Source organism: Halichoeres trimaculatus, unplaced genomic scaffold (genome assembly GCF_033239565.1).
Source record: "Halichoeres trimaculatus isolate MK-OKI-2021-1 unplaced genomic scaffold, fHalTri1.1 fHalTri1_scaffold_5, whole genome shotgun sequence".
NCBI classification, from domain to species: Eukaryota; Metazoa; Chordata; class Actinopteri; order Labriformes; family Labridae; genus Halichoeres; species Halichoeres trimaculatus.
This window is the reverse complement of record NW_027437183.1, coordinates 38,305,831-38,332,580: the sequence shown is the minus strand read 5'-3', so window position 1 is coordinate 38,332,580 and position 26,750 is coordinate 38,305,831. Positions and strand designations below refer to the sequence as shown.

The window sequence follows — 26,750 nt, the reverse complement described above, 5'->3', positions numbered from 1 at the left end:
CAGTTCAAAGCCAGCTTTCCTGATGGTGTGAGGTGTCACAGGTGTCCATGTCATGAGTATTTCATACACCTGGAGCGCCTCCTTTCATGCTAAATGATGTACAGTTTGTAGGTGTGGAACAACCTGTACTGCCTTTCAGTCCAGTCTTTTTCAGAGAAGACTGCATAATCAACAAGAAGATGACAAACTGCATTTTTCATTTTTAACATGCTATGCCTCTGTAGAAGAAAAGTCTGGGTACTGTGCTGGCCTGCCTGCATTCCTGACTTGTTACCTATTCAAAAAGAAAAACTTTGGCACATCATGAAACACAATATACCACAAAGGAGACCCTAAAGTGTCAAGAAGCTGAAATCTGATATAAGAATGGCTCATTTCTCTTTGAGAGTAAAGATAAGATATGCCTTTGTTCAGGGTGTTTGCAAGAAAAAGTATAGTGGAAAACATTCCAAGAAGAATATATTAAATAGAGTAATATAGTAAGAGTAACTTAAAAAAAGGTCCAAAGGGTCCAGCGGGTCCAGAGGGCAGCCTAAGACAGACCTGTCTTTCTTCACTGGTTTGTTCAGTCTTGCTCTCCTTTGTCTTCTCCGCCTGCAGCAGCAGAAATTCCTCTTTGTTAGCTCTGTTAGCCCTGTCTTTGTGAATAGCATGAAGCTACTCAGCACTCTGGTGCTGGGTTAGCTAAGCTAGTTCGTCCATTTTACTGGAGATAAATCTAACATTCCCCATAACCATGGATGGTAGAACAGGTCAATGTCTCCTCTTCTTAGCTTGCACTGCAGCGACAGCTTGTGGGAAACATCTGGCCTGGCATTGGTTTGCATTGAGATGCTAGGGGCTGCTAACAGCTGATCTTGTGTGTTAATGCAACCATGGTTCCTTTTAGGAAATTCAAACAAACACAAGAACAAATATAGCAAAAAAACCCACTGCAGATGTAACCAGTTTGGTGTCAGTGACGAATTAAAGACTCCAAATGCAAAGATGACATAAAAGAAATAAGATAAATCAATCAGTTTCTCCATCTCAATGCACAGTTTGTGATGATATCTCATTAAAAACACATTTGCATGGTAGTATCAGTCACTTGATGCTAAAAGGTCTATCCCAAAGGTCTGCAACCTGCAGCTCTGGAGCCTCATGCAGCTCTTTGACTCATCTGCAGTGGCTCCTTGTATCTTCAAAAAATATAATAGATGTAAATAATTTTTATTTTTCTTACAGAGGGTATTGATGATTAAAGATAGTGACACCAAATAAAATCATGGGTTAATATTTTTTAACTAAATACTCATCACATCTGTCAATAAAGCCTGCCACCGCTCTACTTCACCTCCTACATCATCAACAGCCCACCAACTTTCCATGCACCTGTGGCTAACCTCAAGTTTTACAGCCCTGGTAAAAAAAACCTAAATCTACAAAAAATATCTGTAGAATAAAGATTTTAAATCTGCATGGATAGATTCATCTAATTGCCAACATGTCGGCTGAGTGGAGCGATATTATCAATACATGTGATCAAATCCAAGTGCTATTTAAAAAAAAATTAGAAAATGTATCTAGTTTTTTTTTTTTTTTAATTTTTGAAATTTCAAAATTGTCAGCTTTTTTTTCAATGTTTAATTTTTTAATTAAAAACACAAAAATTTTGAAATCTACAAAATGTTGAAATTACAAAAACCTCAGATTTTTTTATTTTTATTTCTACCTTTTTGAAAAATATTCAAAAATTTATTGAAATAAGAAAAAAAAACATCACATGAACAAATGTATAGATTTAAAAAACTTCTTGTGTAGAACAATAAACACTTGTTTTTAACTGTGTGGAGAATTTTATACACTTTTTTTTTCTTTATTGTGGAGATTAAGTAGATTTTTTGGCTCTGTGATGACTTTAATCCAGGGAAAATGGCTCCTAAAATCACAAATATTGCAGAACCAAGATCTAACCTATGTTTCCATAAGATAACATTAAGCTAACCAGCTGCAGGTTCCTTAAAAAACTAAATGCCTGATCAACTACCTAATCTGCTTTTTTGCTGTTGTTTGACGTCAGAAAACAAATGCAGATGCTTATTTGATGTCCTGAAGTCATATCACATATCACTCAGTGTCCATGTTGGTAGGGGTGTGTTCAAAGGAGGTAGCCTCTAGATTGTCCACTTCAGGTGACGCAGCAAATTCCTAAACTATGATTGGCACCTGAACTTGTCAGAAATGGAACTAAGGCCTAAATCAAAATTTGGTATCTCTGGCTGTTGGAGATTTCTTTGCATTTTAAAGCAGCAAGTTTCTCTATTGTTAGTGCTCTTCTTTATAAAATAAACAAATGCACAGCTGTTTGATTACATGTATGTAGAAGAGGAATAAGTTTGATTATGAGACAATTCCTGTACAATACCAAAGGTACATTTATAATCAATACTCAGGCATCGAAATGCAGAAATGATGAGGCCATTACTTGACCATTTTCTGACTGATTCATGACATGTTGGAGGGGTGGGCCTCAAACACCAAAACTGCCCATCACTTCACCACTGACAAGCCACCAGGGAGCAGGCCAATCAGAGGGAAGGGGTTTGTGGAGCAGGGAGCCTTAAAAAGACTGTGGAGTAACAGAGGGACGGTACAAACCCTAAAGCCCTGTTTCCACCTTATATGGATCAGTACAGTTTGGCACAGGTTGGATCAGTAAAGTCTGATCCTGTTGGTGTTTCCAGCTAACTGTGTCTTTTTTTAGTTAGCCAGATAGCAATAGCTGCATCAGCTGTGTGACAGCGTGGCGGCATAGCAGCCTGACACAGTGTACCCCACTAACAAATGCAACAAAGAAGAAAAGCATGGCACAGTTCAGTTTCAACAGCAGTTTCACACTGTTCGTGATGCCCCTTTCCAAAATCACAGGAAGTGCTCTTCAGGAAATGGACTGGAGATTTGAACATGGCAGGGTTATGAGTTGTTCTTTATTACCCCTGTCACACAGGAAGTGACGATTCTTTCCACCAATCAACAGGCCGCAGTGTTTCTAGCTCCACCTTCTCGGGTTGGATCGGTATGTCTGGCACCCCAACGGAAGGGTACCAAAAACGGGGAAGGCACAGGTCACTAATTTGGGGACTTGTTGATTTTAGTTAATGGAAACGCCACAGAATGCATGCTGTACTAAGACAAACTGAACTGGACCACATGGTGGAAATGGGGCTTTAGGAAACCCCAGTCCTCTCTTTGACCATTCATAGCCATGATTGAGATAAGCAGTGGAAACAAATCATTTGTGAGTGTGTGCACACACACTTCATGCCACCCCTGCTGGACTCAGAGCCACCTCGTCTCCTGGACACACCCCTCTGTGTTAGCGCTCCATATTGCTTGTTTGACAGCCACCTCTGTTGTCTGTGTGTTAAGTCTTGTGTCTGTTGCTCATTTTGTTGCATGTGTGTGTGGTTCCTCCTCAGCTTCAGCACGAGACCTCTGGTTTGTTCCTCCACCCACAAGATGCACATGAATAGCTTGTTAAGTCAATGGAGTAAGTAACTTTAAACAACTTCATCCTTCTCTCTTCATCACATCTGTCCATGAGATCTGACAAAAGGGTTACTGAATATTCTCTGTGAGAGAGCAGAAGTTGATGATGGCTTTGTAGTGAGCGTGGGCTCACTCTGAAGTGATTTACTGACAAAGTGAAACGATTTGACACTGAAGCAGGAAACCACAGCTTCATCACCTCTCTGAGCTGTGTGCAGCTGTGTTCTGCTTGATTTTCTTGTCTTACGTCTGTTTTATCACTCATAAACAGTGTATGCTAACTCTCCCTGAGTTATATTATTGTGTGGTACTGTAAATGAGCTGCAGCTTTAAGCAGGTGTGTTTGCTCTCTCCACTTTTTGTGTCTAGCTTGGCATTGTTCTGAAATAGAAACACCTTGGCTCAGCATTCTGTGTCAGAGAAGAGTCCTGTTAACTGCCTCCATGTTTAACATCCTGTGCAGCTTATAGCTCCTTCTCTACATCTCACAAACCCCTCTGTGGATACGCTTCTTTGAATTTACAGCTTACTTAACATATTTTGTTTTGTTATGACACAGTTTATATCAAAAGATGTTATCACCACAGCCATGACATCTGTCAGCCAATCACTGGCCAAGTATCACTTCGTGGTAGGGTCTGTAGGATTTCTTAAACACCCTCAACCCCCTCCTCTGCCTGTATGTTGATGTTTTGGTGGTGTCAGGACATTTCTGGGCAGAAAGTAGGCTTAATTACCTCAGCCCATCACAGTGCACAGTAGCAAAGAGGAAGAAAAACAACTAATCTGAAAGGAAACACCTAACAGATAAAACTTTTTACTGAACTAGGAGCCCAGTTAAAATGTTGAGTTTACTAACAAGTTAAACAACTTCCTGCAGACCCTACCTTCAGAGAACAACATCAGCACCTGTCATACAGCTCTTCTTAGGCAACAGCTGAAGTGAGTTTGTTTTTCAAGGCTCTGTGAGGACTCTCTAAGTGTCTGTTCATGATCCATGACCATAAATGAGATTGCCAATGCCGAATGTATATATATATTTTTTTTCTAAATGCTGTTTCTCAATGTCTGTGGTCGGGTCAGATTTTCTTAAGAGAACATCAGCACAACTACAAGAGTAAAATACAAACAAAAAAAGGATTTAAAAAAAAAAAAAGTGTCATTTAATACAGGTAGTTACATAACATAAGATTGTATTATCGATCTGTATCCAATGGTTCAAAACACTCATATCTCTTGGAGGCCAACCTGCAACTCGAGAGGCGTATGTGTTTCTTTGCCTTTCGGTGTGCAGCTCTTGAATTAATTCATTAAAAAATTATATAAATGTATTATTATGAGTAGCGGTGTGTGGCTCGATCCCAAATACTGATTTATTGATGCCAACGTTTGGATCAGTATTGAGCAAAACTTGGTGATGAGATTGACACTTAAGTTTCAGTTTCTCTTCTCTACATGCGCTCCTTTCAATTGCTCATGTGCTCATAGCTATCTATCAAAATAGAGAGATAGATAGATGGAACTTTGTGTCTTCTGCAGTAAAAACAGAAATTTGTCTTTGACACAGCTCCAAGTACCAATTTAAAAGCACTAACAAACATAATAAATTTTACTTTGAAAATTGGAAATGTATAGGATTTTATTTTATGTCATTTCGTTTATGTGTGAGAGGATGTGTGTTTGTAAGACCACGTGGGTGATGTGGCTCTTTGTAATACCACAGTCATTTCTGTGGCTTTCGGTCTCTGACTGGTTGGACACCCCTGCTTTAGCCACACTTCAATGCTTTTTATTTGAAATCTTTACATCTAATACTAACTTTACTTCATTTGGCAGTGCCACATTTAAGAGTCTTTAATGAAAAGAGTTGGCTGCCCCACAAAGGTCATACAGAAGTCACACAGAGGTCACACAGAGGTCATACAGAGGTCACATAGAGGTGTGTGTTTTTACAACTGCCTGAAGCTCTGCTGTTGCTGCTCTTAAACCATTTTGCCTGGTGAAAGGTTTATGTATGCATTTTTCTTTTTTTTTCCTCTGATGTATGAAAGGTAAGGCATTGCTGCTTCACTTTCTCCTCTAGCTCAAGTTATGAATCAGAAAACACCAACAAAGCAACATCTTGCCCAGCAGCTTTCCTTTTTAACAATGACTGTTTTTCACCGCCGATTGTTAGTCACTGTAGCCCCCCTCCCAGCTTCCCACGTAGTCAGTGCTTCGCTCTGGCCTTGCAAAGAGTTGGTGCTTGTTAAGCTCCATTTTTGAGCACCTGGAGGCAGAGCTTTGTTGGTGGAAACACTAAGAACCAGAGCTCAGTCAGGAATTGACCTGGAACTAGCTGTAGCCCCAGGTCAGTCAAAAAGGGTTATAGATGTTAGTGCACTGTGAGGCGGGGGCTAAGAAGTTAACTTGGGTCATCAGGAGAACATCATCCTTCATCGCTGTTTTGATGACGACCGTATTTTCCGCACCATAAGGTGCACCTAAAAGCCTTCAATTTTCTCAAAAGCCGACGGTGCACCTTATAATCCGATGCGCCTAATATATGGAACAATATTGATTAATCATGGCTACTATGTTCAGGGGGCGTCGCCGAAGTAACAGCGGTAAGACCCGGTAAAGAGGAATTCTACTAAGTGCTAACATTAGCTTACAGGCTGGCCCAGGCTTCTTCTCTTGTTATTTGTTAGAGCAATACAGCGCCCCCAAGGGTCTGGCATTTGAACTGATCTCTGGAAACTGTTTTTGTGGACGGCAGAAACGGCTTTGTCTTTACAGCGCACTTTTTTTGAAAATGGCACAGAAAATAGTTGGATAGGAAAATGTGCAGCTCCGTGTGGATGTAGCCTGAGTTCGACTGACTTATCTGACTGTTTTGTTGACATTCCCTTCAGCGCAGCTCCATCTAGTGGATGCATAACGCAACCCCAGCCACTACTATAGCTTCTACTCTATGCGCCTTATAATGCGGTGCACCCTATCTATGAAAACAGTTTTCATATAGGCCATTCATTGAAAGTGCGCTTTATACTCCAAAGCGCCTTATAGTGCGGAAAGTACAGTAGTCTTCAACTCCTCAAGAGGGCTCATTGGCGACATCTGGTGTCCCAGACGTGCTCTCCTCTGCCCTTAGCCACACCTTCATCAACTCTTCACAGCTAGAGATCGGTGGCACCTGTGTACTTTGGTGCCAGGTTCATCCAACCCTAGCCAGACTATGGCAGGATGGGGTCTTTCCTTCCTGCCAGCTGTCTTTCCAGGCTGTCACTAGGATTTCCCCAAGTGTCCAGCGGCTTCTTTTGTGGCAGTCACTGGATGTATCCACAAGGTGATACAATCCTTTGGTTTGTTCATTTACATGAGATGTAAGTTGGGAGAATCAGCAGGTTTTGAGTGGGAACTATGGTGTTGTGTGTGTGTGTGTGTATGTGGGTGTAGGGTCAGAGAAGTCAGAGAGATAACATCTTTGGCGACCATGTGTCCACTGATGTTTGTTCAAAGAAAACGACATGAGGAAACATGTCAATATTTGGGAATAATTACTTAAAACACAAAACTCAATCAACCAAAAGTGTCACGGACCCCCTGCAGTACCTCGGGCGGGCCCCCTGAGGGCTGTGGACCCCCTGTTGAAGACCTCTGTGCTAATGCAATCAGCCTTATGTATGCAGTCCGTGAAAAGTCTGAGCTTTTAATCGTTCCTAGTGTAACACAGTCACATCTTACAGTAGTATCCCCAGGCAGTCCTCTTAAGCTGATGGTTAGAGACTTGGTGCTGGCTGTAATTATGTAAATATGTGTTGAAACATTTGTGAATCTCTCTGTGAGAATTTTGAGACTGATCTGACTCCATATTGTAATGGTAATTTTATTGTCTTTGTTTTCACTGCTTGAGATGCCCCATATCCTGCTTCCTTGAGACACCCCATCTCCTGATTCTTCAATAAGCATCCAGACCCTTTTGTCTTGTGTCTAGATTTCTAACACCTTCAGCCCAACTTCTAGGCCTCTGATCTCAATGTGATTTCCTGTAGCAGACAGAGGGGTGTGAACAGTACCTTTTGGGGCGTTTCTCTCAAGCATAAATGTTGAGCTCGAACTAGGTTCGGGGTCTTTTCTTCACTTTGACCGCTCGCGTGTTGACTGACCTTTTTCTTTGCAAAGGAAAATAAAACCTTGCTGGCCGGCAGAAGTCTCTATTTCATTCTTCACCAGAAACAGGAAAATTTCCACAACAATTTGGTGTCAGAAGTGGGATCCCTCAAGCAATCGTCTGGGACGGGACACGGACAGTGAACAGGCCATCCTGGAAGAAAAAAGATTTCCAGCCTCCAACCTCAAATCCTTTTAGAGAAGGGAGGACTGTCCGTGGACACCCCAGATCGTTGCTGCTGGGATTTTACGAGCGCAAGTTCAGCTAAATTTATCTGGTGAGCACTGAAATATTGGCTTTTAAATGATTTTAGTTTTGTTTTCTCTCTCTCTCTAAAAATTGGGTTTTTGAATTTGGCATAATAGTTTTCGTTTCTCATAATATCCACAATTTTTCTAAGCTACTCTCGCTTGTGGCTTAAAAATAAGGAAGTGAAAGCTACTCTCGCTTGTGGCTTGTTAAAAATAAGGAAGTGAAAGCTACTCTCGCTTGTGGCTTGTTAAAAATAAGGAAGTGAAAGCTACTCTCACTTGTGGCTTAAAAAAAATAAGGAAGTGTTTCGCTTTTCTATCGCTTGTAGCTTATAACGAAGCGGTCTGCATAGAGACGTCTGTGTTGAATTAGTCGTATACGGCCTCCACATTTGGAATGCGGAGTAAAATCCGTGAGGTTGGACCTCCGGTGGGACATATTGTGGATATTATGAGACGGAAAACCGGGGATAAAAGTCTAAAAGTTTTTAGATGTCTAGACAACTGAGTTTGGTTTCCCAATAGGGGGATCCCTCAGGTTAAAAAACACACCAAATTTAGAAGGAAACTTAAAGGAAACGAAAAGAAGAACGAAACAAAAAAAAAATAAAATAAAAAAGGAAAAATAGAAAAGTTTGTCTAAAAAGAAAAAAAAAATGGAATTGAATATTTGGAAGGTCAAAAAGAGAGTTCATGGACGCGGGAAGGAGATGCAAGTCATGAACTAGAAAAACACTGTAGAAACATGACTCTTTTCGTGTGGGAAAAATTGAAACCAGTGAAAATCAAAATTAACAAAAGCAAGGACACCAAACCTTGCAGATTGTCTCCTATATTTTTCACAGATGACCGCTTTGAAGCAGGATCCAGACCTCAACAGCAACCCATCTTTTCATCCTTCAGCTCCATTACTGCACAACTCTACAATACCCAAGGAGGGAAAAGAAACAGACTCAACAGACAACAACAAAGAAAAGAGGAAGACCTCAGAGGAAGCTCATTCTGAAATGCCTGCTTCACCACCAACTCTACAGTTTGACCACAGAAACATCTCATCAACTCATGCAGACCAGTCGGACTCAAAATGGTTGAAGGTTGCTGGAGAAGGATGGACTCCAGCTGACAAGCCAAGCTAACTTGTGAGGTTGAAGGAGGTACTGCACCACACTCACACAAACATACTAAGCAGATTAATACACAATCTATTGAGAGCTTAAGCAACAAACATATAATTGCTCCAAAATTTGTCCAGCACACATCTGATCATTTCAAGAATTTTCGGCAACATACATTGACCATCGCAGAACGAAATTTTGTACTTTTGGTTTACTCCACAGACTGTGGTTAAAGCTTTAGAATTAACTAGAAAAACAGAACCTTTGCTAACTTGAGATTATGTGTACTCTGTTGATCAGCTTAGACAAACATTACCATCCCACTCAAGTGTGGGGGTGAGTTAACCATGAGTTTCAAACATGCATCGTTGCTCTGTGAAGTCTGACCCATCAACCTGATGGGTAGAGACTTGATGTGCAAATTTGGCATTTGTCTGATCTCAACCCTAGGAGGTGTCAAAGTTCACAGACTATCTGACCTGAAACCAAATCTCTCACACTCTTTTGTCTACCACACCCCGAACCTGATATACATATCAATGATTTGCAATCACTCGCTGCTTCTCCTGAGCTTCTCACAGAAGCTAGAAAAACAGTTTCAACAGCTGCAATAGATTTCATGACACCAGAGGACCTGCAGTGTACCTTAAATGTGTCACCAGGATCCGATGAACCATATGAGGAAAGTTGGGTGAGAGAAAGATTCAACAGACTTGATTTGTCACACTGTTATCGAACACAACAGATATGTCTTACACCAGTTTAATATGACATGTACACAATTAACTATTTGCTCCCACACATCACACATGCAACATCAGATAACCATAAAGGCTGGGGCCCATTATGACATCATGTACGCGCGTTTGCTAATGGCAAGAAACATCTGATCGATCTTTCGTACATTGACACGGCAGTGCTGTTTTCAGTTTAACATCTGTTGTGCACACTCAGAGAAAATCCAGCTGGTACCTAAAGCACTTCTAAATCGTTCAATAACTTTTTTCATTTGTCTGAAGAATCAAGCTACAGTTATTACAGCCCTACAGGAGGTCACTAAGACTCTGTAGGCTGTCAGTAAGTATGATGTCTGTCTCGTGAAAAACTGTGAACCTTTTGTCATCACTCTAACAATTCAGAATTCTTCTTTCTAGGAAACTCAAATAGTGATGCCACTACAAAATGAGATGCATTCCAACCCAGTGTTCTTGATTCTTGATTCTTGATTAGCTTCGACTCCAATTTCTATTCCCAGCTCCTCACGGCAATACAGTCCTTTAACAACCAAAGGAAAGACGTGTAGATCCTATGAGGACGCAGTGTGAGAGGGACCAGATACAAACATCGCCTACCCAAAGTTTTCCTTACACACTTTGCAAAAATTGACACATGGATTGGGCCATGTGTCAAGAGGGGGAATACTGGGCGCCATCACTCAACAATGGTTCATCAAAAGGGTTTTTCAGTTTTATGAGCAGAATTTTTTTCTTTTCTTAATTGTGTTTGGTTTGTGAAACACAAAACACAGGTAAGAGCAAAAACCATCACACACACAGACACACACACATACATACACACGGACACACACGGACACACACGGACACACACACACACACACACACACTCACACACACACACACACACACACACACACACACACACTCACACACACACACACACACACACACACACACACACACACACACACACACACACACACACACACTACCACCACCACAACCACCACCACCAGACAGACCATTAGAACATTTGATTAGGATTTCATAGAACTGTCTTGTTTAAGATTTTGTTGATTCTGCAGTAACATAAATCAGTGAGTTTCTTGCCAGTGACTTCAGTCAACATTATGCATACCATCCTGCCAGTGGAGGTGCTATGGAATAAGATAAGAGGCACTCTAAAATCTAATGGGGCCAAGTGTTGTTGAGGAAACAGGACTGCCATGGACAGAGGCTCTGTCTGTTGTTTTGATCCAAATGGGGATGAGGAGAAGGTCCAGAGTGAACATGAGTCCCTTTGAAATTCTTTTTGGCAGAACCCCCATCACTCGGAGTGAAGACTGCAACCAGGTCACTCCCCTCCACTGGCCTACCTGAGGGTGACATGATATAATACTGCAAAAACTTATCTTCTACTTTTTCTCAAATCTCCCAGCAGGTGAAGTAAGTCCTTCCACCACCAGTTTCCGCATCGCTCCATGGTTCCAGGCTGGTGACCGGGTGGTGTAAAGGACCTAAGACGGAAGGCCCATCCCAGATGCTCCTGACAACGCATGCTGCCATGAAGATCACTGAGGGGACCACGTGAATTCACACCAGCCACTGCAGGAAGGTTCCTGAGCCCACAGAGCAGACCAGACAACAGGAGGACCTTCCAGACCAGACGAGAGGAGGACCGTGTAGACACGACCAATTGAGGACCACGAGACCAGACCAGAGGAGGACAGACAGCGCAAGGAGGAACCAGCACGTGAGAGCACAGCATAAGGAACAACCGTGAACTCACCAGACGACAACTAGACGAGAAGGATTGACAACGAAAACGTCTTCCCATTAAACTACACCACATACCACCTGATCTTCACCCTATCATTTCAGCAATAATGATGGAAGCCTACACCTACAAACCTGCCAAGACTGTCCCTCTGACAAAAGGACAACATTTACCTACTTTACTGCTGAATCTGAAATTGGGCAATCGAGTCCAATTTGTGCATATTTTGCCAAATATGACAAGTACCAATGCAGAGACCCCTGTGGCCCACACAATTGGAACCTGATCGTGGCCTCTACTGACAAAACCCTTGCTCCAAACAGAGACCCCGTATCACAGTAGCAAAACTTCCAACTTCCAATGGAGCCAGATCACCATCTCTAATGTGACATCCACTGATGCAGGCCCATATTGGTGTGAAATTGAATATCCAAACCCTGATATGTATAGACAACACAGACTCATAGTCAATGAGCCACCAAACTCATATGACACTTCACTGAACATGCTGTCAAATGTTAAGACAGTCTCAACAGCCTCTGAGACAGAAGACGACCACCTCGTTTCCACAAACATTGCTGATCATAAGGACGATATACTGCAACAAGCTCTCAGACAATGCAATAACAACAACACATGCTCTAACTCTAAGAGTCGAAGATTCCTGGTGACAGTTGGGTGTTGCTGGAAAACAAGTCAGAAACAATATTATTGTTGCTCCACATCCAAATATCATCTTTATTGACTCTCATTCAACCCCTAGTAATATGGTCTCTGAAGTTCCCCCACGGCATACAGAAACTTGTGTTTGTTCATCAACATCATCATGTCCTTTGTTTCTAGACCAGACAATTTGCTGAACTAGAATGTTTGTGACTACCACAGTTGTGACTGTAGTTTATGTAAATGTTAACAATGCAGATCAAAATTCATTTTTCATTTCACATTCCTGACCCCCATCATTGCCCCAGCTCTGACTCTGATGATGACATTTTGTACATGATGCTTTTTGAATGTTTGATTGGTGTTTAGTTTAGTTTAGTTAAGTTTTCTTTTTTATCAATTCCTTTGCTTCTTTTTATTTTATTTTATTTTATTTTGTTTTATTTTTTTCCCTCTGGTTGTGTTCAACTGATTAATGAATAATCAAAAGGGGGAATTGTAATGGTAATTTTATTGTCTTTGTTTTCACTGCTTGAGATGCCCCATATCCTGCTTCCTTGAGACACCCCATCTCCTGATTCTTCAATAAGCATCCAGACCCTTTTGTCTTGTGTCTAGATTTCTAACACCTTCAGCCCAACTTCTAGGCCTCTGATCTCAATGTGATTTCCTGTAGCAGACAGAGGGGTGTGAACAGTACCTTTTGGGGCGTTTCTCTCAAGCATAAATGTTGAGCTCGAACTAGGTTCGGGGTCTTTTCTTCACTTTGACCGCTCGCGTGTTGACTGACCTTTTTCTTTGCAAAGGAAAATAAAACCTTGCTGGCCGGCAGAAGTCTCTATTTCATTCTTCACCAGAAACAGGAAAATTTCCACAACAATATTCATGGGGGATCCCTCTGACAGTGACCACACAGGTTAGCACCAGTGCAGTGTTGAATGTTGAATCCTACCCTGGTGTTTAGCAAACTGTGTCAGCTGCATGTTTTAGTGCCTGATGATGTCAGTCTCTCTATTCATATTTGTCTCCATGAGAGGTTTGGGTGTAACTTATTTCAGCCTCATCTCCACTCCCTCAGCAGTCTCAGTATGTTACAGAGCAGTGTGCCTCCCTCCTGACAAACCACACATACTCGAACTTTTGGAGAACTTGTGTTGACATTTTTAGAGTTATTCTCATACACTTTACTGTCCATGCCTGCATAAAAAGACATCATTAATGCTTCATAACCAGGGATAAATTGTTACCAGTGTTTCTCTACACATAGAACAAAATAACAAGCCAACCAGTAAGTAGCTTAATATAGGCCTGATCGAAATTTAGCAGGACATGTTGTGCCACAATTTTTGATTATAAACAAAATTATTGACAATATTATTTTTCAAACCAAATTAATCACTAATATATAAAGCTCCCAGGCTTAGCTAAATACTTTAAAACTTTAGGTGTATGTTATCAAAACAAACTAGGCTTTATAATTGATTTGATTGATATATTTGGGCTTAGTATGACTCAAATAAACTGAAAAATACCAAAAGCTATCGTAGCTTAGAGCATATTTAGGCTAACTTAACATCTATATTTGCTTGCTTGCTTAAAATCATTGAAGAAAAACAAGAGGTTACTTTAGCGTTTTAGAGGACTTGTGCTACCGTTGTGTCGGGGGGTGTGGGGTGTAGGGTGAAGGGTGGGGGGGTAGCTTTAATAATTAGTGAAACATATCCTGAGCAGGGTACAAGGTTAGAAAAAACAAATACATTTCCTCTCTAGTGACTCAGCTGTAATTTTAACAGCTCAGTCCTTAGGCCTAGCTTAGCATAGCATTAAGACCTGTGAAAGTGTAACCATTGTTGAAACACATCAGCACTTTTACTTTGATAAGATTGTATAAAATCATCCATGTATGCATCATGCCATGCTGAAGGGTCCCCTGTCCCCTGAATGACCTCTTGAAGACTGGCCAATCAGAGGAGAGGGGGTTTGTTGAAGGGGAGCTTTGACCTCTTAAGACCCAGCGTCCTCATATGTGGACATTACATTTCTGCCTCTCCGACCCATGATACTGCAGTTTAGGCGTGGGTGATGAAGCCTCAAAATTATGTCATGATATGTAAATGAAATTTGCGATGATACTTATGACGATATGGGGGAAAAATAAAAAAAACTTGTTAGTGGTTGCTGCTTCTAAATAAACAAATTTTGTTGCACACACAGTAGGGAAGCCACTTCTCCAATCATTTACTACTATTAGGTCTACTAGTAGGTCAGGTCCAGAGGGAATCTGATGAATTAGAGGGGGAAAAGTTAATCTTGGGGGCAAAAAACTTCACAATTCCATACAATACTACACATCCTTTCTATAAGGGCACCACCAGAAAGGGGAAGGCATGGACTGAAGCCGCTGAAGTTTTAGAATAGAATAGAAATAGAATAGAAAATACTTTATTTATCCCCGAGGGGAAATTCAGGAGTCACAGCAGCATTTAAGAAAACAAAAGTAAGAAAAATCTGTGGAACTGTGCTGCGCAGCGCTTATGCTTTATTTGTGAATCAGGGGTAAGGCTGATATCAGGTTCAGGCGTTCGGATCGTCCACACGTTTGTCGTAGAGGCAAAAAAATGCACTGATAATATCATATCTTTTGTGGTGTTGTTTATGGTGTTGGTAATAGTTCTCCTACACATTTTCTGCATGTCTGAACTTTGTTCAGCCAAACCACTTCCACATCACTGAGGTAGCTCCTCTTTCAGGCACTGAATCTGAAGTTGATGCTGCCGTGCTACTTTCACTCTCGGTCATTGTTGTTTGTACACGGCAGGGAGCGTCATACATCATTGCCCCTCTGCACTGTGAATATCACAAAATGACAAATTTATATTGTCAAAAAATTTTACAGGTATTATTTTAGACTATATGAAATGGCACACCCTACTGCAGCTTTTAAAAGGCTGACCTATTAGCCACATTTAGGGACATTGCCCATATCATCTTTTGCTGAAATGACAATATACACCCATTTTTGTGGGAAAAAAACCAATGTATTTAAGTTCAATAAAACTACTAACAAACAACTTATAGATAACTAGTAACACAAATAATCAAAATTCCCGTACAATGGCCAAGTTTAGTTATTATTCTTTTTTGGGTCTTACTTATGCCACAGAGCAAGGTGCATTAAAAACTTCACACCAGACAAGACCTCGGGTTTTAAGAGGTTAAAGAGAGAGCAGCTGTGGCCCAGGCCACCTTTATAGACGCCCCTGACTGGAGCTAGGTTGATACTGCCACATCAGCTCCCCCTAGCTGGATGTTACCTTTCTCAGACTGGCCCTCAGAAATGTTTATGATGCAGGTTGATTCCTTACTCTTTTTGAGGGCTGGATGAGTGGAGTGCTGTGGTGGTGTGAGGCAGTGAAGGAACACGGACACATTGTGCTGTTTACACACTTTGCATGAGCTCCAACAGTGTCCAACAGCCCACTCGCATATCCATACAAGCAGCATGTTGTCTCCACAAAGGTCTCTTAGCAGAAAGAATGTGATTGGGCTTCTCACTCTGTGAACAGCTCTACAAACTCCGGACAGACCTCTGTTGTGAAATGAGATCTGTATTGTTTTTGCTGATGCCATGCACAACCACAGCATGAGCCTGGCTGATATGATGAAACCAAAGTACAAAGGCAGCCTAAGGGATAAAAGCCCCAAGTGAAACCCCAGAGCCCCTCCTCAGCACATGTTAACTCTACTCATGTTAAGTAGACACCAAGTTGCCTGACCTTTGGTGTTACATGTGCAAGTGAAGGGGCCAGAGGATATAGGCTTACAGAGAAGCATTAACATTGTTTGAAAGCTTGAGGTCCAGCTTAACTAATGCCTGTTGAATTATTCACTGCTTTAAGGAGGAAGAAAGGAGGGCACTGTCTGATCACTGTTCATATCACAACCCATCAGTCCTGTGCTATGAGACATTTTCCAAGACTGTGCATGTTTAGTAATGTAACTGAAAATACCAGACATCAGGTGTGTGTGACTTCACCACATTAAATCAGAGCCAGTTGGTGTCAGGACCATTTTTATTTTAAGGTAAATTAAGTATGTGGGGAAATGTCTCTACATGCTGCTCATAAGTTTAAGTCCTTGTGAGGAGGTTCTAAGTAGTCTTAATAAAAGTCTCCCCTCTAGATATATGCCTGATTGTAATCCACACTTTAAAATGAGATTATCAACACCAAAATAGGTTATTCGTCAATGTTTTTTTTTTCAGTTTCCTTATCAGGTCGGACAGGACTAGGTTGATTACCAGCACATTAGAGTCTGGATGACAACACCACGCCAGCTGAAGACAACACCACGCCAGCTGATGAAGTTTAGTAGAAAAAAGAGGGATCTGTGTTTTTTCTCTGCTGAAGAAAGCTGAACGGTTAGCGCTGCAGCCTCACAGCAAGAAGGTCACCGGTTCAAATCCCCACCTTGGTTGATGGGCCTTTCTGTGTGGAGTTTGCATGTTCTCCACGTGCATGCATGGGTTCCCTCTGGGTACTCCGGCTTCCTCCCCCAGTCCAACAACATGCTCACCAGGTTAATTGGTCACTCTAAATTGTCCGTAGGTGTGAGTGTGTGCATGAATGGTTGTCTGTCTCTGTGTCAGCCCTGCGATTCACTGGCCACCAGTTCAGGGTGTACCCTGCCACTCGCCCAATGATAACTGGGATAGGCTCCAGCCACCCATGACCCTGAACAGGATAAGCGGTATAGAAAATGGATGGATGACCAAAGGCTACATTTTTGAATGCAAGCTAAGGGATTAAACATAAAATAAAAGCCAAAACACGGGCTAAACGTTTAAACACAAGCTAAAGGCCAAAACAGTTACCAAAGGCCAAACACAGCTACATATTTAAACACAAGCTAAAGGCTAAAACACTAGCTTAAGGCTTAAACACAGGCTTTAGGATAAAACATAAGCTAAATGATAAAAAATGAGCTTACGGATTAAACACAGGCTAAAAGCTAAAAAATAAGCTTAAGGCGAACACATAAGCTAATAAAAAACAGGCTTAAAGCTAAAACATAAGCTTAAGGTTCAAACACAAGTTAATTACTAAAACACAGGCTAAAGGCTTAATCACTAGTTAAAGGTTTATAGAGAAGCTTAAGCACAATACAGTAGCCAAAAGCTAAAACACAGGCTACAGGCTAAATCATTAGTTTAAGGTTTATAGAGAAGCTTAAGCACAATACAGTAGCCAAAAGCTTAAACACAAGCTAACGCCCAAAACACAAGCTAAAGGATAAAACATTAGCCCAAAGCTTAAACACAGGCTAAAGGTTCAAACACAAGCTAATTGGTAAAACATTCGCTTAAGGCTCCAACACAGGATAAATAGCTAAAAGCTAAAACACAAGCGAAAGGTTAAAACACAACCAAATTGTGAAAACATTATGTAAAGGCTAAAGCATCTGCTAAAGGCTATAACATGAGCTTAACTGGAAAATACAAGCTAAAGGCTTAAACACAAGCTAAATGCTAAAACACAGGTTTAACCGTTTGGGCTAATGTTCATTCCGACCCACACTCAGCAGTTATTCTGCAGTGGTCTGCTCAGACTTCAGAGTCTATCAATAAAATAAAGAGTGAGGTTACGTTAGCTCTGTTTGGTGAGGTTGGAGTTGGTAGATGAGCACTGGCAGGACAATACCATAATTAACTAACATAACACATTACAGGCATGTCTCAGTAGGGCTGCACAATATTTTCCTGGGTGGGCAGGGGAGCGTGATGCTCGCTGGGAGAGGAGCACCAGCTGAGCAGTAGAGAGTGGAACAAGCGAATCACCAAAGAGATTTACCTTCACATTATAGACTGTAAAAAAAATGGACCTCCGCTTGCTCGGCTCGAAGTGAGGTCTCCACAAAAACTGCTCCCCCTGGTGGCTGGCTGCAGTGTAGGTTAAAAAACATGGCTTTCCAGCCATTCCAGATGGGCTGTGGTCAAACTTTAAAAAATGAATACACCTCGTAGAAATATTTCTCATGTCTGATCGTTGTGGTGATTTGAAGATATCATTTGGCTGTCTTGTATTCAAGTCCTCCTTTTTCTGAAAAGTTACGTTTTCATTAGTTATACAAGGCTAAAAACGAGGTTTTACGTCATGTTTAACGATGATTGACAGCTGCCATTCTCGTGTATTTTTTTCGGGGACTGTAAAATATGTCGGGAGGTAGAGTCAGGAAGTGATTAGACTCTCGAAAGAAAAAAAAAATATATATTATTTTTGTCACCCAGCTCCACTCAGATTCTAAGACCCAGAATCCCTCATCGTCTCTACTGCGCAGACTCTGGCTGCAAACTGCTCAATGGTGGCGCCTGTGACAGGGGTATTTTGGCTTCAAAACCGTACAATGGTAAATGGCAGAGCCAAACTGTCCACTCTATATACTGTCTATGGTTCACACATCTGAAAACATTAGCGTGACTGTGTGTACTCGATGGTTGCGATATAGTCATTTTATATCTCACGTGCAAAAACCTGCGATACATCAAGTATAATTAATGTATCCTCCAGCCCTACATCAGAGCACCGGGCTGTGAGTAGAGCTTGATATAGCCAGCTACTAAACTATGGTACCATCTGACAAAGTTAACTTATTGTCACATTTACAAGCACAGCTCTACCTAACTGTTGATAAAAACCTTACCTCGTGGAGTTGTATCAGGTAAAAAGTTGTCTTGAACAAAGAAAAGAAGAGTTAAAAAGAAGATCTGATCTCCATTCATTTCCAAAACAAACACACGCCTTGTTAAGAGTCAAGTCTTCACCACAGTGTGTGTGAGACTGCGGGCCACAGAGTCCAGTCCACATCAAATGGAAAGTCCTCACAGCCTCTTTGAAGGCTGTAATACTGTACACTGTTGTCCTTGTGCTGTCGGTTGGCCAAAAATGGTTTCAAGAATTTGTTGAGTTTAAAGAAAGAGTATTCTGCTTTCCCATAAGTAAAAAAGGGATAAACATTCACATATTCACAGTGCTGGTTGTTCAGACTGAGCATGTGCAAATTCTACATATGTGTTGTAGAATTATCTGAATCAGTCTGTTAAATGCTGAAAATGCTGTGCTCTGTAAATAGCAGATCTTTATGACCTCTGATGAAAAAATGAGGTCATGGCATTTGGGTCTCCTAAAGGCACTTTGAAACACCAAGATCTGCCTCAGTCACACCAATAGCTTTCTTGAATTGGTGTTTTTTTATTTAAAAATTGGCCATTGCCAAGGGGTTTCAGAATCAAAATAATATAAATGATCCCTCCTCTTTTTCTTCATTTTCCCCTGCTTAGTTTGATGTTCAAATCTTGACATACAAGAAAACAGAAAGAAAGGAAAATGAGGCTGGTTTGGTTCAAAGAGCTGGTAAAGTGTAACACGAGTTCAGGATTAAGTGGTGTTGAGGGATGGGTACAGTGGAATGGGTGGACTTAGAAGATTAAATAAATTATGTATTGTTTCCTGACTGACCCCCCCGACAGTGTGAGGTTGAACTGATTCATCAGTTCTCCTGAGTTTAAAGTGATGAAAACATCTACAGAATGAAATCTGGTCAGTGGTCAGTGTTTCCTGGTGCTGGAGTGGTGGATATACAGGGATTGATTTGTCTTATTGTTGCCCTGATGGATCCACATACACACTGCAGCCTCAGGCTACTTTTAAAGTTCCAACCAATTAGAAATGCAGAACAATTTCTGTTGACATGACCGTAAAGTGCACTACCCACAGTTTCACACAAGTAATCCATTTGTCATTGACACATGGAGCTGGAGTTCAGTGGCGCACTGAAAACATCAGCCTTTCCTGAAGCAAAGGATTTATTGCTCTTTGGAATAAAAAATTAGGTGATACACTTATTTTTTTTAGAGAAAAAATAGGTTGAATTCACATAAAACATATTTTTCAAGAGAGGCCGTTTTACCTTATTCTGAATTAATACTTAATTCAGTTTGTTCAATGATCTTCTATTCTCAATGATCACATTGAATTATGATGTCACACCACAGTGTGAAGGTGCTGAGTGGATCAATTTTGGTAACACCAAATCCAGTGCCACTTTTTTACTCTGTGTCCATGCGTACTGTCACCTATAGTTATTGGACATGCTTATGTATCAATAATAGGACCTAATCTTAATCTGGAGGGACACTGGTTGATTTTAGCACATTCACTTGCTTTACTGACCCTCTGAACTACTCCAGACTTCCAGTCATAGCCATAAATGTCATGGGGTTTTCAACCTTGGTTACCTCATTTTTGGTTTGGTTTTCAGCGGTATGTCCCTACTATGAGTGGTCTGGCTCTGGCTGCAACTGCTACAGAGAGAAGAGCTGTGTCCACGGTTGCTTTTCACTCATTCATCGAGCTGGGCTCAAATCTAGACACCTACTCACAGGCTAACCATACGCTAGCTGCTAGCTGGATGGAGTATCATTCCACTGCTATGCTGATGATACCCAACTCTACATAAAGACAGACCCTTTCCCATTTGCAGCCCCACCATCATCATCATCTTCAACATCATCATCATCAGCTCTGAGCACCTCCCTTGAGGAGATAAAGGCGTGGATGTCAAACAACTTCCTACAGTTAAACAGCTCAAAAACTGAAGCTATTTCAGTTTACACACCACACCAGGTCTAGTCATCCTCCATAACCCACATCCTCTTCTCCGGTCAGCACGTACCCCTGTCATCAACAGTCACCAACCTGGGTGTAAGGTTCGACAGCCACCTTATCTTCCACACTCACATAAAACACATCCACAAGACCTCCTTTCACTTCCTAAGAACTCCGCCCATTACTCAGTCTTTCAGACGCTGAAAAACTCGCCCACGCCTTTGTCTCCTCGAGCCTCGACTACTGCAACACACATCTCAACGGGACTCCTAGCAAGAGGTTACAAAAACTTCAATACATACATAATAGCGCCGCTAGGATCCTGATAAGGGTGCGGAAGGAAGATCACATGTTGTTTGTTTTTAATCTTGCTTTACTGTCGCACTTTGAGATCATTTTGATGAAAAGTGCTTTACAAATAAAATGTATTATTATTGTAATTATTACTGGACAAAGGCAGAGCCACACGGCTGCTGTGGCTCAGAGACAAAGCATCTCTTGGATTTGATGCCAGAGCTGAGAATGTCCTGAGTGGGGGGTCGTTGAAGGCAGATGAATGCCCGGCTGAGGTACAACTTGCCCTTGTTGTCTGCATACTTTATTTTTGTGGTTGCTGCTCAGTTCAGTTAGATCTAATTGATGTGTTTCACTTATTCTGCATCAGTGACAGCTGCAGAGTTGGTTTAGAGATCATTTTGTGCAAACTTGCCCTTCAGTGTCTTGAGCATTAAATTCGTTAGTATCGCTCTCTTACATGATGTACATTTTCTGGATTTATATGGAAGGAGCCTTGAGCCACCTTGGTGTCAGAGCATCATGCAAATCTTTCTCTGTGGGACAGGAAATAGCTGCTGAGGAAGCTGTGGTTGTGGTGTGTGAGGACCCAGAGGTGAGTAAACATCACAGAGCAGTCTGACCCTGGGAACATTCCTCAAGGACAATCCTGGACTTGAGAGAGGGAGCGCTGGGGAAAAGTCCCGCTGAGGTGTGAAGGCTTTATTGAAACTTTCATGAGCAGCAGCACCAACTGAGTGTATGTCAGGAAGGTGTGGCCACGGCCTGGTGTTCCTGTCATTGATGCATGCGTCAAAATGCAGGTCAAACTCACAGCAGGTTGTGATGACAACCTTCCATCACAGACATTTTTCCTGCGTGTTGCTTGTGTAACCTTCCCGTCACAGGGTGGAAAACACACCAGCCTTGGGCGTCTGAAGACTGTGCAAGGACTCAGAGACAGAAATGTTCATGCACACTCTGGTTTTAATCCTCTTAGCTGCAGGGCCGAGCTGCAGGTTAAGAATATGTGTTTGGAGCTTGTTGTTGTGATTCAGCTAAGTGTGGGTTTTCTCTCCTGAAAGGATGAGGATGAGGAGTGGTAAACCAAAACTACAGGCTCTGAAACACTCAGGATGATGTAACAGCTTGAATATCCATGTTTCTGCAGTTTTTGGTGGTTCTGGGACATCATGAGTGCTGTTTTGGAAGGAGCTGACCGCTGATGGAAACAATGAGGGTATGAGTAGAAACAGTGAAAGTTATGTAAGAAACAGCAAATGGAGCCTACTCCCAACTGTCCAAGCTGATAACAGGAAAAACATGTCAACATTTTAACATTACTTCTTTAGTAAGGACTCACATGTTAATGCTTACTAAGACAGCATTTTCTTTCCTTAAAGCTTCAGCATTAATCTTTTAGACCACATAGTTCCCGTTCCACATGGAATCTTTAAAAGTGAAGTCAGTGTAAAAAAAAACAAACAAACAAAAAAAACCAATAATGATTCAGACACTTTAGTTAAAGTACGTGTACAGTATTTCCAGGAAGAACTATTTACATCTAACTTTGATATGTATTTGATATCAGGAGGGTTGAATATTTGTCTTACAGCACTGCAGTTTTTACTGCATTTACCAAGAGTTAGGTTATTAGCTACTTTGGGCTTGTCTTCTAATGTTTATTTGCTCATTGGGGATTGCTATGCTCTCTTTATGAGCCCGCCAGACTCCTTTCCAGCTCGCCATGACAACGCATTTCGTTTCGTTTCTCTTCATGCGATACTTCCATGTGGAAGTATTAAACTTGGCTCATGGGCACTCTGCCCCTCCTCCTCCCCACTGAGTGTTACGGGTGCAGTGTGAGCATTTCCTTACTTTTAAAAAGTTAAGGGACTTTTGACACTAGTCTTTGACTCAGATTTTGAAAAAAAAAAAACTGTCTATAATAGAGAGGGAAGAAGACTCTACATCACGTTATCAAGCGCTAAACACCAGGAGCTGAAGATGCAGAGCCTCTGTCACTGCACAGCGCCGTCGGGGTGTGGAGATATTTCCTCTTTAATATTCCTCGTGGAAAGATTTAGTGATCTTTTCCCAAAGAAGTATCTGTTGAAGTCACAGATGAGTATTTATCATTTCATATGGTGGCCCTGAGAGCTCACAGCGCTGCAACTTAAGAAAGCAAAAAGACAAAACACAAGCAAATTAAGAAAACATCTTCATCAATTCGACAGCACGTACGCAGCATTTAGAAAATGCGCTGCAAAGACCACAAAACAACACATCAGAAAAACAAGCTGCAAATTCTGCAACACAGCACATACTTTTACATAAACACATACTATTACAATACTATAAAAGACTACTATGCAGAGGCAAAGACTCAGTCCGTAGGGACCTGGTTTAGTGATCGAAGGGTCGTCGGTTCAAGACCAGGTTTGGACCAAGTTTGGGAAATGGGCTGATAGCTGGGAAATGTTGGCTTACATTCCTGAGCACTGTCAAGGGCCCTTGAGCAAGGCACCAAAACCCCCAACTGCTCAGGTGCGCACTAAAAGTGTAGCACCATCACTCTGTGCAGAAGTGCTGTTTGTGCATGTGTTTGTGTAGATGGCATTTTCAGAGTGAAGAAAACAGATTTCCCCCAAGGGAATTAAAAAGTTTATCTTCTTCAACTTTTACTATACTTTTGCCAGTACTATGAATACACTTTGCTTATACTTTACTATTACTATGCTTTTACTATACTATGCTATGTTGTACTCTGCTATACTATATTATCATATAATTAGGGCTAGGCAATGATTAAAACTTTTAATCGTAATTAATCACATGATTTCCCTGATTAATCATAATTAATCACATTGTGAAAGTGCCATAACATCTGTCATGCAAACACTCAATCAGTACTTGTTATACAGTAATAGTTAAATCACATATTTAGTGCAAATCAAATTTACAAAATGTTAATACAAAATTAAAGCTTATTGCCACTGTCAGGGCATTAAAGTGATACTCCGGGATGGAACAAGTTGGGTCCTATCACAAGGTTTAGGGCAGAAATGACCCCTACAGCAGTGTTTTTGTGCAGCAGAAGCCCAGAGCGCACGCACCAAACACCCGGGGCCATATTTTACTTGACCAAAAACATAAATAAACGGACACCCACAGAAAAAATCTGATATGGGTCTGCATTCACACTTTATTTAGAGAATTTTCAGCGTGTTACTTTCACACAAAAACACCGCTAAATAAGGCTATAGTTCTCATCGTGTCTCTTCGTCCTGGCAGACTACCTGCGTTTGTTTATATCTGGCACGCCGTGCGCGCGGACTGATACACTAAGCGGCAAGCGCCTTTCAAGGGCAACTTCAGTTTTTTGACACCTGGACCTTATTTATAGGTGTGTGCATGCTCATATACTCACTCCGACAAACATCGTGCAGCTCGGAGTCCTTCAGAAGTTAGTTAGATCCAACAGATTTTAGCCGCACTTAGCGGGGGCCACGGCAAGGGAGCTTCAGCGCGGGACATAATCTCTGCAAAATCGCTCATTTCAGCTATATTTTTTCAGCCATCTCTATCCATCGTTATCACAAACACAGTCCTCTTCTGTTGCCATAGGTGAACACTGTCCACAAGTGCACCACCAGTTTGCATTGAGTCGTGGACGTGCTCCTGTTTGTTGTTCTCGAGCCAGCTCTTCGTCTCTCTCCCTCTGCATCTTTCTTTCATGGAGCTCCTCGTCCGTGTACTCAGGCTCAAACCGGTAAGGACAACCGTCAAACTCGAAGTCGTAGTCTGAAGACAGTAGACGAGCTGACTTTATGATAACACTGGCAATGGATGAAAAAAAAATAGCCGAAATGCCCCTCTTCTTCATGCTTGTTTTGGTTACTCATCGTGTTTTTCCGCCAATTTCACTTCTGGTCAGCGACAGACATTTACAAAATAAAAGCATGTGAGCAACATGCACTAAGGTGCGATAAAATATTTAACAGCGTTAATAGATTGACGGGTTAACGCGAAAATAACGTGTTAACTTGCCCAGCACTACATATAATATAATATAATATAATATAATATAATATAATATAATATAATATAATATAATATAATATAATATAATATAATATAAAATAATGTTAACTTACAAGTTCTCCCTATTAAAGGCCATGGGTGACTTGACTGTCAGGTGGGCACCCTGTAGCTGTCACTAAAGGGCTAAGACCTGCCTCTTCCTCTCAGTCTAACGCAGACAGAGCAAGGTTGACTTCAACATTTTTAATATGGCTTCTGTTGACGACAGGCTTTAAAACTCTGAATCAGAATAAGGGTGACTTCACAGAGACTACAGTATACAGTCTATGCTTCCTTAAAACCTTCACACAGCGGTTACCCCCTCCACTTCTTTCTGACTGTCAGCTTGATGCACGTGTCTGCTTTGTTCATCCTAAGCCATCAACAGTTTTATAAGTTCTACCAAATTACAAACTCCCATTGTCTCATCAGTGATCTGTGACCAGATGACTGCATGTTTTAAAGATATGGATGCACTGATCTCAGTTGCACAACTCGTACCTGGGCTTTGATTTCAGCTGATACTAACACTAATCCAGTCAGATACCAGTGATCATTTCAAACTGTCAGCTCCTTAGTATGCTAATGGGACTGAGACTTATTGTTGAGGAAACTTAAAGCTTTTTTAATGTTGCAACCAAATATAAACCGTCTGTTTTATTATATCATTGAATTATAAATGTGTTAATGTGTTGAGAGTAAATGTACAATACTAACAGGAATTACAGTTTAACTGTTAACCTCAGCAGTGAATAACAATTCACAGCTCTGAACTGTTTCTGCATGTTTTGGAAGGGAAAGGAGTAAAAAGTAGAAATCAGATGATGGAGGGGCACAGAAAGTGGCAGCTAAACGACAGGCCTGCACTGTAAGCATTTCTCTGACAGTGCTGGAGCTCAGAGTGAAGTGATTGTTCCTCTGAAGCCCAATGAACAAAAGCAGCATGAATAGATGGGGTTGATTCCCCGGCTTGATTGACAAAACGCTGCCAATTGTGTCAGCGTGTCACTGTGTGCTCTCCACCGGCGTCATTGTTAAGGCAGAAGAGGCCGTTGTCATGGAAAAACAAACTCTAATCTTTACTGCTGTCGCACCAGCCCCTGGAATCAGGTCAGGACTTCCCCCTTTGTCAGGGGCAATAAAACTGTTTCTGTGGGAACTGAGTTTCAGTCCACAGCTGTTTGAATCAGGACAGATTTCAGTCTGGCTCTCAAGTGCTCCTTTTCTGATCACTCCTTTGGGAGATCACCTCTTACCTGCTGAATATTACCACCTGTCTGTCTCTAAAATACAACTGCCCTCTTTACTATCTGAATGTATCCAATGTTGTAGCTGAGAGTGTGAAACAACAAGCTTTAAATTCCCTTTCTTTGCTTATCAGTGTGTTTTTAAATGAGTCTGTTGAATTGGGGATGAGCTCATCATTAAGGGATTATTTCACTGCCTAATTATGTCACGTTAGTACTAAGTACTTATTAGTACTTATTGCCACATGAACACACAC

General features: G+C 41.4%; 1 protein-coding gene across 4 annotated transcripts in view; it reads left to right on the top strand.

The window, feature by feature from the left end:
• LOC141790574 (dual specificity testis-specific protein kinase 1) overlaps positions 1-26,750 on the top strand; it is a 49,930-nt gene that overhangs the window by 2,357 nt on the left and 20,823 nt on the right. For 2 of the 4 annotated variants that reach the window (XM_074670553.1, XM_074670552.1), the window contains exon 2: positions 3,462-3,532. The exons of the other annotated variants lie outside the window; for them this stretch is intronic. In XM_074670553.1, coding sequence (XP_074526654.1) covers positions 3,502-3,532 — 31 coding nt within the window. In that variant the 5' untranslated portion in view covers positions 3,462-3,501. The remainder of the gene's footprint in view (positions 1-3,461; positions 3,533-26,750) is intronic. 4 annotated transcript variants of the gene reach the window in all.